This window comes from Aquarana catesbeiana, linkage group LG09 (assembly GCF_042186555.1).
Source record: "Aquarana catesbeiana isolate 2022-GZ linkage group LG09, ASM4218655v1, whole genome shotgun sequence".
NCBI lineage: Eukaryota > Metazoa > Chordata > Amphibia > Anura > Ranidae > Aquarana > Aquarana catesbeiana.
In genome coordinates, this window is record NC_133332.1 from 181,502,151 (window position 1) to 181,517,207 (window position 15,057).

The following is a 15,057-nucleotide window of genomic DNA, read 5'->3' on the forward strand; positions in this document are numbered from 1 at the left end:
TCCTCTCTCCTATCAGGCACCCACGTTGAGTCAGTGACCTCATCATCCCCTCCCTCCTCATCACTGGAGCAAACCTGGCAGTATGCTGCAGCAGGGGGAGCATGACTGCCAGATTGCTGTCCTTCTTGGGCACCCCCTCTGTCCGTGCTCGTGTTACTGCCTTCATCGAGCTCAGTATCATCATCAGAGCCTTCCAAACGCTGGGCATCCTCCTGGAACATGTACCCAACACTGTGGTCAAACAGTTCGAGGGACTCCTCAGGAGGACATGGTGGGGCTAGGGAAGGAGTCACTGATGACATTGAGCCAAGGGAAGAGGCCGCTGCTTTGCCAGACAAAGTACCCTGGGCATGGGTGAGAGAGGATGAGGAGGATGAGGACGGCTTGGTCATCCACTCGACCAAGTCTTCCGCATGTTGCGGCTCAACATGGCCAGCTGCCGAAAAAAAGGCCAAGCGTGTCCCATGGCCACGTGCTGATGAGGATGCACCGTCTCCACGACCAGCACTAGACACAGAGCCTGCTTGCCCTCTCTTATTGGCTTGTGACTGTCTGCCTCTCCTTCTTGGCCTTCCAGACATACTAATGGCCTGTAGCTGCACTAAGCTGGGATATATATATATATATATATATATATATATATATATATATATATATAGATATGTACTGATACTGCAGCTAGCAAAATCAACTGCCTGCCTGTAGTATGAGAACACCACCAACCTTCTACAGGTAGCTTTAGCTGAACACTGTGAGGTGGACGCACCCCACTAACTTGTAGGTTTAGCTGAACACTGTGAGCAGGGCGCACCCCACTAACTTGTAGGTTTAGCAGAACACTGTGAGCAGGACACACTGCACTAACTGTAAATAGTCTAGCTGCCTGACTGTGGTACTAATAGGATCAAAAGAACACCAGCAATTTTCTTTAAAATACTGTAACAAGACAAGCCTGCCTGTCAGTAAGAAGATAACAGGAACGGATCTAGCTGAACACTGTGAGCAGGACGCACCCCACTAGCTTGTAGGTTTAGCTGAACACTGTGAGGTGGACGCACCCCACTAACTTGTAGGTTTAGCTGAACACTGTGAGCAGGACGCACCCCACTAACTTGTAGGTTTAGCAGAACACTGTGAGCAGGACGCACTGCACTAACTGTAAATAGTCTAGCTGCCTGACTGTGGTACTAATAGGATCAAAAGAACACCAGCAATTTTCTTCAGGTAGCTGTATTTACTGTAACAAGACAAGCCTGCCTGTCAGTAAGAAGATAACAGGAACGGATCTAGCTGAACACTGTGAGCAGGACGCACCCCACTAGCTTGTAGGTTTAGCTGAACACTGTGAGGTGGACGCACCCCACTAACTTGCAGGTTTAGCTGAACACTGTGAGCAGGACGCACCCCAATAACTTGTAGGTTTAGCAGAACACTGTGAGCAGGACGCACTGCACTAACTGTAAATAGTCTAGCTGCCTGACTGTGGTACTAATAGGATCAAAAGAACACCAGCAATTTTCTTCAGGTAGCTGTATTTACTGTAACAAGACAAGCCTGCCTGTCAGTAAGAAGATAACAGGAACGGATCTAGCTGAACACTGTGAGCAGGACGCACCCCACTAGCTTGTAGGTTTAGCTGAACACTGTGAGGTGGACGCACCCCACTAACTTGTAGGTTTAGCTGAACACTGTGAGCAGGACGCACCCCACTAACTTGTAGGTTTAGCAGAACACTGTGAGCAGGACGCACTGCACTAACTGTAAATAGTCTAGCTGCCTGACTGTGGTACTAATAGGATCAAAAGAACACCAGCAATTTTCTTCAGGTAGCTGTATTTACTGTAACAAGACAAGCCTGCCTGTCAGTAAGAAGATAACAGAAACGGATCTAGCTGAACACTGTGAGCAGGACGCACCCCACTAACTTGTAGGTTTAGCAGAACACTGTGAGCAGGACGCACTGCACTAACTGTAAATAGTCTAGCTGCCTGACTGTGGTACTAATAGGATCAAAAGAACACCAGCAATTTTCTTCAGGTAGCTGTATTTACTGTAACAAGACAAGCCTGCCTGTTAGTAAGAAGATAACAGAAACGAATCTAGCTGAACACTGTGAGCAGGACGCACCCCACTAGCTTGTAGATTTAGCTGAACACTGTGAGGTGGACGCACCCCACTAACTTGTAGGTTTAGCTGAACACTGTGAGCAGGACGCACCCCACTTACTTGTAGGTTTAGCAGAACACTGTGGGCAGGACGCACTGCACTAACTGTAAATAGTCTAGCTGCCTGACTGTGGTACTAATAGGATCAAAAGAACACCAGTAATTTTCTTTAAAATACTGTAACAAGACAAGCCTGCCTGTCAGTAAGAAGATAACAGAAACGGATCTAGCTGAACACTGTGAGCAGGACGCACTGCACTAAATGTAAATAGTCTAGCTGCCTGACTGTGGTACTAATAGGATCAAAAGAACACCAGTAATTTTCTTCAAAATACTGTAACAAGACAAGCCTGCCTGTCAGTAGGAATATAACAGGAACGGATCTAGCTGAACACTGTGAGCAGGACACACTGCACTAAATGTAAATAGTCTAGAAGATAACAGGAACGGATCTAGCTAAACTGAATACAGTGTATATATATATATATATGCAACACCTGGGATGCATATATATACACAATACACTTTAAGTGCAGCTAACTGACTGACTGTCCTGCCTAATCTAGCTAACTCAAATGAAATGACACTGTCTCTCTCTCTCTCTAAGCACACCGGAACACACTGCACAGAGCCGCCGTGCAGACGGCCTTATATAGTGTGGGGCGTGTACTAAATCCCCTGAGCCATAATTGGCCAAAGCCTCCTTGGCTTTGGCCAATTATGGCTCTCTGTTAAGGCGGCGCTGTGATTGGGCAAGCATGCGGGTCATAGTGCATGCTTGGCCAATCATCAGCAAGCAATGCACTGCAATGCCGCAGTGAATTATGGGCCGTGACGCGCCACACGAATTTGGCGCGAACGGCCCATATCGTTCGCAATTCGGCGAACGATCGAACAGCCGATGTTCGAGTCGAACATGGGTTCGACTCGAACACGAAGCTCATCCCTAATGGTCAGTACACAAATCCGTCACACAAGTATAAACATGCATGATCGGAAAAAATGCTCACCAAACACGAAATTAGCAGAAGGGGCCCAAAGGGTGTCGCTCAAGAGCTGAAACTCCTCGTAGTACGTCACTACGTTTGGGTTTGTTGGCCGACAATTGTGTACCATTAGTATGTAAGACAAGATCCAGACACACGCCCTTTGGACAAAAATCAGACGCTCGGTTGGCCAACAATCGCATCGTGTGTACGAGGCTTTAGACTAGCAAATCTAGAAGGATCAATTAACATATTATTGCCGAACCCCAGCTAACACTTTTTAAGCAGTTAATGCAACATTTTTTTTTCTTTCTGATAACAGTTTTAGATAAATGAATAAAAGCTGACCATTATAAGCACTCCCGTCAGTGGTAAATCAGGTTGTCGCAACCTTCTAACTGATACTTTTGCTTGCCAGCTTGGTCTGTTTAATGAAACTGAAAAATTACAGACTTACTGGCAGGGTTAACAGCTAAAAAAAAGGATAAAAGCCTAAAAATAGAAAATGAATGCAGCCACCTCATCTAAGGATTGGTAAGATGCAATATATTACATTTACATACAATTTAAAGTATATGAATGGCATCCCAGTTTTAGTCTGTGGGGTTCAATATTAAGTTGACCCACCCTTTGCAGCTATAACAGCTTCAACTCTTCTGGGAAGGCCGTCCACAAGGTTTAGGAGTGTGTCTATGGGAATGTTTTCCTATTCTTCCAGAAGCGCATTTGTGAGGTCAGGCACTGATGTTGGACAAGAAGGCCTGGCTCGTAGTCTCCGCTCTCATTCATCCCAAAGGTGTTCTATCGGGTTGGGGTCAGGGATCTGTGCCCTCAAGTGAAGTTCCTCTACCCCAAACTCGCTCATCCATGTCTTTCTGGACCTTGCTTTGTGCACTGGTGCGCAGTCATGTTGGAACAGGAAGGGGCCATCCCCAAAATGTTCCCACAAAGTTGGGAGCATAAAATTGTCCAAAATGTCTTGGTATGCTGACGATTTACGAGTTCTCTTCACTGGAACTAAGGGACCATGCCCAACCCCAGAAAAAACTGCCCCACACCATAATCCCCCCACCACCAAATGATCTGAACCAGTGTACAATGCAAGTTCCTTAAAGACATGAATGAGTGAGTTTGGGGTGGAGAAACTTGACTGGCCTGCACAGAGTCCTGACCTCAACCCAATAGAAGACCTTTGGATTGAATTAGCGCATCTACGAGCCAGGCCTTCTTATCCAACATCAGGGTGGGGTCAACTCAATATTAAGCAGTACAGACTAATGCCCCGTACACACGGTCGGATTTTCCAATGGAAAATGTCAGATCGGAGCGTGTTGTCTGACATTCCAACCGTGTGTGGGCTCCATCGGACATTTTCCATCGGATTTTAAGATACACAAAGTTGGAGAGCAGGCTATAAAATTTTCCAACAACAAAATCCGATCGCGTCAATTCCGACTGTGTGTGGCCAGTGCCACGCATGCTCAGAAGAAATTCTGAGACAGAACAGCTTGGTCTGGTAAAATTAGTTTTCGGAATGGATACAGCACTTTCGTCACGCTGCAATGTAAAAAATGGTTTAATACAGCGCACTCTCTTCTTCTTTATAATGTGAGAAGAAAGAAGTAGTTTTGCTGCTTATATTCATACAGACTGCTCACAAACTTCTTTCTTTATTATTTATTGTGATCCCCTCAATATATTTTGATTTGTCACATCTGACCAATTTTTTTTGTTTGTTTTTAATTGTAAAAATTTTTTTTTCCAAGGCTGTTTTTTTTTTTTTTAATTTTGTATGCTTTTTAATAAAGAATATTTTTGTGTGTGTTTTGTGTGTCAAGTTACCACAACACCATTGATATCTTGTATTATTTAATCTCAAGGAGGTTGTTTGGTGGTGTTGTCTCTTGTTAATTTCACATTGTATATTTGAAATGTACCTGAATCCTCACAAACTGTCCTTTTTGAAGGAAAACACACATAGGCGAGTATAATTGAACCAAAAATGCCTTTATTAAGGGCTCACAACCAAACAAAGAGGGAGGCAACACTGGAGAAACAGCAGAAATTGTTGAAGCCTTTGACCCCCAGGGCAGACATCAATTATTTTAATGCAAAATTGGTGGCCTGAGGAGTCCATATCTAAGGGAGTTCAGTCTGGTCCAGAAGTCACAGAGATCTGGAAAGCAGCAGATGACATCTGTGTCCCCAGGCTGTGGTCATACAAGAGGCTGCATCTTTGGCCAGACCAGACTGAACCCAGGTCATCACTCTCTGGTCTTCCTTCCACGCTGTGGCTCTGGTGGTGGAGTTGTGGCAGCAGGAGGAGGAGGAGGATGGTCCAACTCAATCACGTCGGTCTTGGGTGTGATTTCGCCACTCACCCCCTTAGTTAGGACTTTATAAATAAGTTTCTCACACATGAGGCGTTGACCCTCCTGCATGCACTTCAGTTTGGTGGCAGCCATGCAGGCAAAGGCCTCTTCAGGAGTGGGTAAGGCTCTGAGGGACGCAGAAGCCTCCTGAATGAGCCTGAGCGCTGAATCCCGCATGTGAGTCGCCTTCCTCGCTCTTTTGTATGGAAGGCGGAGGGGAGGAACTTGCGATTCGGTCAGGCTGCGACTGGTCCCAGGCTTCTCCTGGCTGCAACTTAGCCCCACCTCCTCCTGGCTGCCACTAACCCCCGCCTCCTCCTGGCTGCCACATTCCACAGCCTCCTCCTGGCTGAGGTCTTCCTGTGTATGAAAAAGGGACATAGTTTTAGTTTTTTATTCATCAATCACACACAATTGTCACCTCATGACTGTTGCAAATTGAATGTTAACAAATATAACTGATGATCATTCTGAGCCCTGCATTTTTCATTCTTATCCCAAATATTTTTGCACACTACTGTCTATTGATATGTAAAACACTTTATTAAATCAGCAATTAGTGATCAATAATAACATCTAGTAAAGATCATTTATTTCTTGACTAGAAATCTGTAGAAGAATGCTATACCTGACTCCATCTGGGCTCCTCCACTTCTTCCTGGCTGGATGGCCCAGGTTGGACATCGGAAGCCTCAGCAGGGGTGGAAGGAAGAGTGGAAGGAAGGGTTGAGAGGGATTCCCTGACTTCAGTGTGGTCTGACAGAAATCGCAGTCTCTCAAAGTACCACAGCCTGGAGACATAAACGTCATCTGCTGCAGCTCCGGATCTCTGGGAATCTGTGACCTTCTTGCGCTCCCTAAGATAAGTGCTCCTCAGGCCACCAATTTTGGCTTTTAAATAAGGGATGGTTGCCGTGGGGACCACCGGCTTCACCAACTCCAGCAGTTTCTCCAGCGCTACCTGCCTCTTTTGTTTATGATTATAATCCGGGTGTTTCACCTACCACAGACAGGGCAGCTCCCTGTACTTGTCTATGAACAGGGGGAGGAAGTTGTGGTCATTGAAGCCATCCATTTTATCTGCAATACACAACACAAGACAAACCCTAAGGTCAGGCAAAACTCTCCTAATCTTGTTACAATATAGGCCTCAATCTAGAAGCAGTATAGGCCCAAGTTTAGATCTTACTTTCGTTATCACGATCGGCGCCTCCTATACTCCTTCCTCCGCTCACAGATCGTACGTTCTACGCACGCGTGTTACGCTTTATACACACTGCGCATGCATGTAACTCCGCCCGCCCCGATGTTTTTTTCTAGTCTATTCCCCACCCCTTTTCGTTCGGCACAGTGGGGGAAGAGCACATGGCGGAGACACAGCAGGTGCGTGCTAATTATAGCAACGAGGAGGAGGGGGAGGAAAGCCCGGAGCCGGAAACGTCTGGATCCAGAAGGAGACGATTTAAGGTATCAAATATGTCCTTTGGGGAGATGTTGGAGATGGTCGACATCCTGAAGAGGGCCGACTATGATGGAAAGTATGGACCTTACCCCAACCCCAATGTCAGAAAGGCCAAGATCATGGCGAAAGTGGTCAAAAGTCTGCACCGGAATTTCGGGGTACGACGATCGAAAGATCAGCTCAGGAAGTGGTGGTCGGACCATAAAATTAAGAGAGCATGAGCAGTACAGAAAGATCCGGAGAGTGCTGCAAAAAAGTAAGTAGTTGTGCTGTGTTCCTATTCTTTTTGTGTTTATTACGTTCGTGCTGATCCATGTGCTTTTCTGAACTGTTGTACATTTTAAAATGGCAACTTTCATGTTCATGGGCACATTATTCGTTCGTATCAAACATTTTTATTTCGGCCTATAAAACACCATTGTTTTGGCCATATGCATTTGACCACATTTTTTAGGGCCTACTTGTCTGAAAATAATTTGGTTGTGTAGATGGGTTTGTTACTAGAATGAAATGCAAACTAGATTCTGTGTAAGGAGAGGACACTCAGCAGCTGTTTACACATCTGGACGTGGAGCACTAGTGTGGGACACAAGAACACCCTTTTTATTAGGGGGTCCACACAGGTGCTCCAGTGTATACTATAGGGGGGTCTCCATCTGTGAAGCTAGTACAAAACAGATAAAGTATTAAAGTTTGACAAAGGACCCAAAAAATTCTACATCTTGGAACTCTGCCAAAATCGACAATTGTACCCCACTTCCAAGCAATGTTTCATATTTATAGTTCTGCCATCAAATATCTGTGTGCTAAGTATACCATTTTTTTTTTCACATAGGGGAAAAAAGACTCGGAGGACACCCCTCATCCGAGGAGACCAGAGACCCCCCACCTCTGGAAGAAGGGGAAATCCCACAAAGACAAGCAGAGCAGGAGGAGGAAGACGTGGTGGAAATTGTCACCAATTGTGTCTGCGACCACAGGCTCAGGTAAGAGATGGATGCCAGCATATTTATAATACATGTTTTTTTTGGTTTCATTCTTTTTAGGTGATCGTGATGTTGTGGATCCAGATCCTTTCACCTCTGAAAGTGCCCAGATCCTGATTGGGGAGATCATGGGGTATAATATTGCATTGGAAAACATCAATAAAAACATCAATGATGTTATTCAAAAAAAATAAGAACATCATTGATGTTTTGGGGAGAGTTTAAAACCCCTCCAAATCCCTTTCTTTTATGGTGTGCTAAAATTTTTTAATTTTTTGTCGAATTGTAGAAAAGCCAAATTTTGAAGATGCACACAGTGTGTCAACATGTGCTATCTGCCATCACGGGAGATCAATGGATGTGTTTTGGGGGTGCAACCCCTTCCTTAATAATAAAGTAGCTGAGAGGAAGGGGTTGCTCCCCCAAAACATGTCCCTTGATCCCCTGTGATGGCAGCTAGCACATGTTGACATTCGTAAATTGGTGTGCATCTTCAAAATTTGGCTTTTCCTGGGGTGACTTCACCCCATCTGAATATCAAACACAGTTCCTAAATACTCATGTCTGATATTGCCTTCAAGTTCTACCAAATGTGAACTTCAGGTCTGGTATGGATTTTAAGGGGAACCCCGCGCCAAAAAAAAAAAAAACAAACGGCGTGGGGTCCCCCCAAAATCCATACCAGACCCTTATCCGAGCACGCAACCTGGCAGGCCGCAGGAAAAGAGGGGGGGACGAGAGTGCGCCCCCCCCTCCTGAACCATACCAGGCCACATGCCCTCAACATTGGGAGGGTGCTTTGGGGTAGCCCCCCAAAGAAGAAAGAAAGAAGAAGCATTTAAATAAAGGAATTGTCAAAAACTGTCTCTTGTCATTTTTAACATTTTTGATAGTTTTTTAGTGAAATGGTAGGGGTAAGTACCCCCTTACCATTTCACACAGGGGGGGCGGAATCTGGATGTCCCCTTGTTAAAGGGGGCTTCCAGATTCTGATAAGCCCCCCGCCCGCAGACCCCCACAACCACCGTCCAGGGTTGTGGGGATGAGGCCCTTGTCCTCATCAACATGGGGAAAAGGTGTTTTGGGGGCTACCCCAAAGCACCCTCCCAATGTTGAGGGCATGTGGCCTGGTACGGTTCAGGAGGGGGGGCCGCACTCTCGTCCCTCCCTCTTTTCCTGCGGCCTGCCAGGTTGCGTGCTCGGATAAGGGTCTGGTATGGATTCCTGGGGGGACCCCACGCCGTTTTTTGTTTTTTTTTGGCGCCGGGTTCCCCTTAAAATCCATACCAGACCTGAAGGGTCTGGTATGGAATTTAGGGAGAACCCCACGTCATTTTTTTTTTAATTTTGGCCAGGGTTCCCCTTAATATCCATACCAGACCTGAAGGGCCTGGTATGGAATTTAGGGGGACTCCCACGTCATTTTTTTTTTTAATTTTGGTTCGGGGTTCCCCTGTGGGGAATTCCCATGCCGTTTTTATCAATGAACTTCTATGTGTATTGTCGGCAATGCAATAGCCGCGAGTAGTTTTAAATAGGTTTTTTCCTTCGAAATGTAATTTTGCTGTCAGACTGTTCTAAACACGGGACACATGCGCCCCTTTACAGGCATACTATAGACACCCCCCAGCTACGAAATTTAAAGGGATATTACACTTTTATTGTTTGACTTTAAGCATTATTAAAATCACTGCTCCTGAAAAAACGGCCGTTTTTAAAACTTTTTTTTGCATTGATCCATGTCCCCTGGGGCAGGACGCAGGTCCCCAAACACTTTTTATGACAATAACTTGCATATAAGCCTTTAAAATTAGCACTTTTGATTATTCATGTTGGTGTCCTATAGACTTTAACGGTGTTCGCGTGTTCTAACGAACTTTTTTCCTGTTCGCATGTTCTGGTGCGAACCGAACAGGGGGGTGTTCGGCTCATCCCTATTGGCAGCCCACTGGACAGGTAAGAAGTGTCATAATACAAAGATATAAATACACACTATACACATTTGAGCACATTTGGACATTCTGCTATTACCTATCAAGATAATAACAGTATACAAAAACTTTAAACATTACCATTTTAAAGTATACAGGCAGGCCCTTGCACTACATGCTTTGGGGAATTCATCCATACATCTGACCACAAAAGAGATGGGTATAGTGTGTATGGGTTTGGCAAAGTCAGCAGATAGATGATTGAGGATAGATAGAGAATTGTTATCAGCTGACTTAGCAGTTGGGGGGAGGGTTCCGAATGATTTGGGGACCCCTAAAAAAAAGCCTATGGCACTCTGCCTGAATTTAAATTACAAATCACATTTAAAAACATTTTATGGGTGTTTGGGGTAAAGCACTACTATGGAGCTGATAAAGTGCATTGTTAAGTGACTACATGAGGTGAATATAGGGGCAGGAGAGCATGCTGGGGAGGTAAGTGAAGGCAAATATGTATGAAGGACAAAAAAAAATAATTACATAAAAATCCAGCATGAATGAGGACAAAGGGGACATTCACAGCATATTACAATCATGGTAATTAGGGAATGAGGAAAGAAATACAATATATTATCAAACATTAAATACAATAAAATGTGAGATTAAAGGATAAAAATCTTACCTTAATATACTCCTTCTGCAGGACCTGTATGATGGCAGAATAGGTCTCTGGGATAATGATCCCCAGAGCCTGGGGGGAGATGCCTGTCGAGAACGTGAGGTCCTGCAGGCTTCTCCCCGTCGCCAAGTACCGCAGGGTGGCGATGAGCCTCTGCTCCGGAGTGATGGATTGCCTCATGCAGGTATCCTGCCTGCTAATATAAGGGGTCAGCAAAGCCAACAAACGGTGAAATACGGGGTCCGTCATCCGGAGAAAGTTCCTGAAATCATCAGGATTATTCTCACGGATATCACGGAGCAAAGGCATATGACAGAACTGGTCACGCTGAAGCAACCAATTTTTGGTCCATGAACTCCTCCCCACCCTGTTCATGGACTGGACTTGTGTCAAGGTCAGGATCCCAACACCAAGCCCCCGCACAGCACGAACTCTATGAGGACACAACATGGCTAGAAAACGGTCGGCTGCTCAGAACGAAGTAACAGAACGCACTGAAGAACAGAAAGGCCTGTGAAGAGCGACCTGAAAAACAGTAACGAACTAACAAGAACACAATGACTAATAAGTCACGCGGAGCTTGCTTGCATGCACTGAAGAGCAGATACAAACCCACAAGCACAAACTGAACAGCAGAAAACGATCTGAAAACCACGAGTCTGAAAAAGCACGAATCGTCTCTCACCAAACTTTTACTAACACGAGATTAGCAAAAGGAGCCCAAAGGGTGCCGCGCTTGGTTCTGAACTGGCCTTTTCTAGTCTCGTCGTACGTGGTTTACGTCACCGCGTTCTTGGCGATCGGAAATTCCGACAACTTTGTGCGACCGTGTGTACCCAAAACAAGTTTTTCCAACATCCGTCGGAAAAAATCCTAGGATTTTGTTGTCAGACTGTCCGATCAATGTCCGATCGTGTGTACGGGGCATAAGACTGCGATGCCATTAAAGTTTATGTACGTGTAAAGGCAGGCGTTCCAATCGTTTTGACAATATAATGTATATCCAAGTGATGCAGCTTTTTTCCCTATAACATTACTGTTTTAGAAGAAACAGAGCAGAGCAGGAAAGGGCAGAGATTCAGGGCTCAGCAATTACTGAATGTTAATAAAACATCATACAAAATGTTTCTCATCCGCATAGCTTCAAGATGGTAGCTAGAGCTTGCTAGGGTGAAGCTTGCCAAGACAACTGACATGGATGAAGCTTTGCAATATATTTTAATGCCTGTGTCAGAATAAGCCCTGTGCTTTAATTATCAAAGTCAGAATTACAAACGACAAATACTTGAAAAGCACCTTCCTTTCTATTTATATTATACCAGGGTAAATGAAAGGACATGAATGTGGTTTGAGCAGTTATTGTATTTTATACTGTATATGATTTTAAAGGTAAAAATTCCTTCTTTAAATGCATACAAATTGTAATTTAGTTGGCCGGCCCTTAAACATTTACCGACAAACTATTCTGAATTAATTAAAATCCATACCTCTGCTGACCAGGAGCCAGTTGTTGTTTGAGACACTCTGTACGTATAAACTATATCCTTATGCCTGCAAAAAAAAAATGCGGACCAAGTTCTGTTAATATGAATCTTCAGAAAAACGATCAGGCTTATGAATGAAGATAAAGGTAACAACATACCCAAAAATACCCATTACTCTCTAGGTCTTTAAATAAATCTTTCTGTTGTACAAAGTTCCCTACATGAAAGCCTGAGTGAAGTGCAAGTGATTTCATGTACCGTATATACTCGAGAATAGGCCCGACCCGAATATAAGCTGAGGCACCTGATTTTACCACAAAAAAATGGGAAAACGTATTGACTCGAGTATAAACCTAGGATGGGAAATGCAGCAGCTAATGGGTAAACAATACCCATCTGCAGCCTCACTGTGCCCATTTGCAGCCTTACTGTGCCCATCTGCAGCCTCATTGTGCCCATTTGCAGCCTTACTGTGCCCATCTGCAGCCTCACTGTGCCCATTTGCAGCCTTACTGTGCCCATCTGCAGCCTCATTGTGCCTATTTGCAGCCTCACTGTGCCCATTTGCAGCCTCATTGTGCCCATCTACAGCCTTACCTTTGATAACTAAAACAGCGGGTGTCTCCCACTGTGTCATGCAGTCTGTTCAGCGGCTGTCCATTGTGACAAAGCCCCGCCTCCTCCATGTCCATGATAGACAAAACACTGATACAATTTCCCAGCATTGTATCAGTGTTCCTCTATCACAGACGAGGAGGAGGCGGGGCTTTGTTACAATGGATGGCCACCGAACAGACTGCATGACACAGTGGGAGACACCCGCTGTTTTAGTTATCAAAGGTACGGCTGCAGATGGGCATAGTGAGGCTGCAGATGGGCACAATGAGGCTGCACCCCCACTTGAGACCCTCACTCGAGTATGAGCCGAGGGGGAGTTTTTCAGGCTAAAAAATGTGCTGAAAAACTCGGCTCATACTCGACTATATATAGTAAGTAGTAATAAACCCTTAAAATTCCTACCCCAATGCAGTTTGCAACTTTTAAAGCTGCAGGTACCTGCTCCCCCTGAACTTCCCAGGAAAGGGTTACCAGTGGACAGAGCAGTCTAGAACCAGTCTGTGTAGGGGAGGAGGAAGGCTGAGATGGGTAGTGCCTTACCATGCTAGGTTAAGAGGCTGTGTGTTTCTATTGATGCGCACAGTGTAGGGAGACATAACTCTAGTCCCTGCATGCAAGGTTGGCTTCATAGAAAGTGAAAGCAACCACCCTGATACAGGAAACTTGGGACAGCGGTCATGACAACAGCCTAAACCAAAACATAGGCAAGGATTAAAAGATAAAGAAGCTACATTCCCAATAAGTGATTAAATCAGATAATATCACTTAATTTCATGAGCACCCCGTGACCCCAAAACTCTGAACAACCTGACATGTAAAACTCAACTTTTTTAGTTACACCAATGGTTGGGCCTCCCCTCTCTGCCTACACCAGCTTCTTTTTGGACAAAGATGCTGACCAAAAAGTGAAAGAATCAATATTGAGTTGTTAGACCTGAGCTTTTTCAAAGAAAATGAAGACATGCCCCTGGAGTTTCAGAGATTAGGTAAGTTAATGAGTACCGGTATATTAAGTAGTATGTTAAATGTAGAAATAGGCATGAGTACAGGAGAATGCAAAAATATTGCTAAAAATGATTAGTTTAGAGACATAAAGCTGTGTCCAGCGTTGGAAATATGTAACTTTACCTTACAGGAGAACTACTTTGAGAGAGTAAAATTGTGCCCGTGCTTGTGAGGTTATCAAGGAAGCATAGCTGCTCCTCCATCTGATTTAACATGTGATCCCTGTACTATGGGTTTGATTTACTAAAAATGCAGAGTGCAAAATCTGGTACAGCTCTGCATAGAAACCAATCAGCTTCCAGGTTTTTTGTCAAAGCTTAACCTCCCTAGCGATATGATTATGTCAGATTTTTGCTTCTCAAAGCGGTACAATTGTTTTGCATAGAAATTTGGCCTTTTATATTGTAGGCCTGTAATTCTTAGCAATAACACACTTAAATCTGTCCAAACAAGAGTCTAGTAGATATCCCGGGTATGATGAAGTTTGAAACAGAAAATCATAAATTATAATATAATATATAAATATAAATAATTATAAAAAATAATAATATAATAATAATAAAATACATTTCCCCACAATTTACTATCGCTCAATTCTGCAAGTGTTCCAATTTACTTTCACTGTTTTCTAGCTGGTCTAAAACCACTTTAGACGTAAAGGGGCACTTTTTGGTTGCTATGGACAATCTCCAGTTTCCAGGCAGAAAGAACAATATATAATATAAAACTGAATGCAGGGCAATGGACAAAGCACTACGGACAAGAGGGATGTGAAATAATTTCATACAGTAATGTAATCTGTAAGATTACAGTGTACTGTATATATTATGATTTTTCACTTTTTTGAATTTGCCGCTGGGCTTCTCCCCCATGCGTCGCGACGCTCGCAGGGAATGGAGCCCTGCACACAGAGGCTTCGGATAGAGAACGGAGCCCGCAGACACAGCGGGGGGACATCGCAGGATCCTGGGGACAAGGTAAGTAACCTGCACCAGGATCCTGCAATGTAATCCCGAGTGTGGCTCGGGGTTACCGCTAATGGTGCTGAAATTTAACCCCGAGCCTGTTTTGGATTCAGAACAAAAGTTCCGAAATTATTATATCTACCCCTGATCAGATTGTTGAATATAAAGCATGCATGCTTCAACTAAGCTCACACTGAGACTGCTTAGTTCAGAGTCAAATCACTTTCTGTTTAATATTTACACTTCTCAAGATTTTAAAACAATTTCATTAAAGATTGAGATACATCAACAAGACTGGCACATACAAACCACAAATATAAAAATACATATAGTGCAAAGTATGTGACAAAGTTTTGGCTTTTAGCTGGTGCACATTTAAGGAAGTAACTTTTATTCTTGCAGAA

General features: G+C 44.2%; 1 protein-coding gene across 5 annotated transcripts in view; it reads right to left on the reverse strand.

Moving 5' to 3' along the window:
• The window catches only part of SH2D1A (SH2 domain containing 1A), a 200,683-nt gene that overhangs the window by 24,999 nt on the left and 160,627 nt on the right, over positions 1 to 15,057 (reverse strand). For all 5 annotated transcript variants that reach the window (XM_073599420.1, XM_073599417.1, XM_073599418.1 and 2 more), the window contains one exon: positions 12,069 to 12,132. In XM_073599420.1, the coding sequence (XP_073455521.1) occupies positions 12,069 to 12,132 (64 nt within the window). The remainder of the gene's footprint in view (positions 1 to 12,068; positions 12,133 to 15,057) is intronic.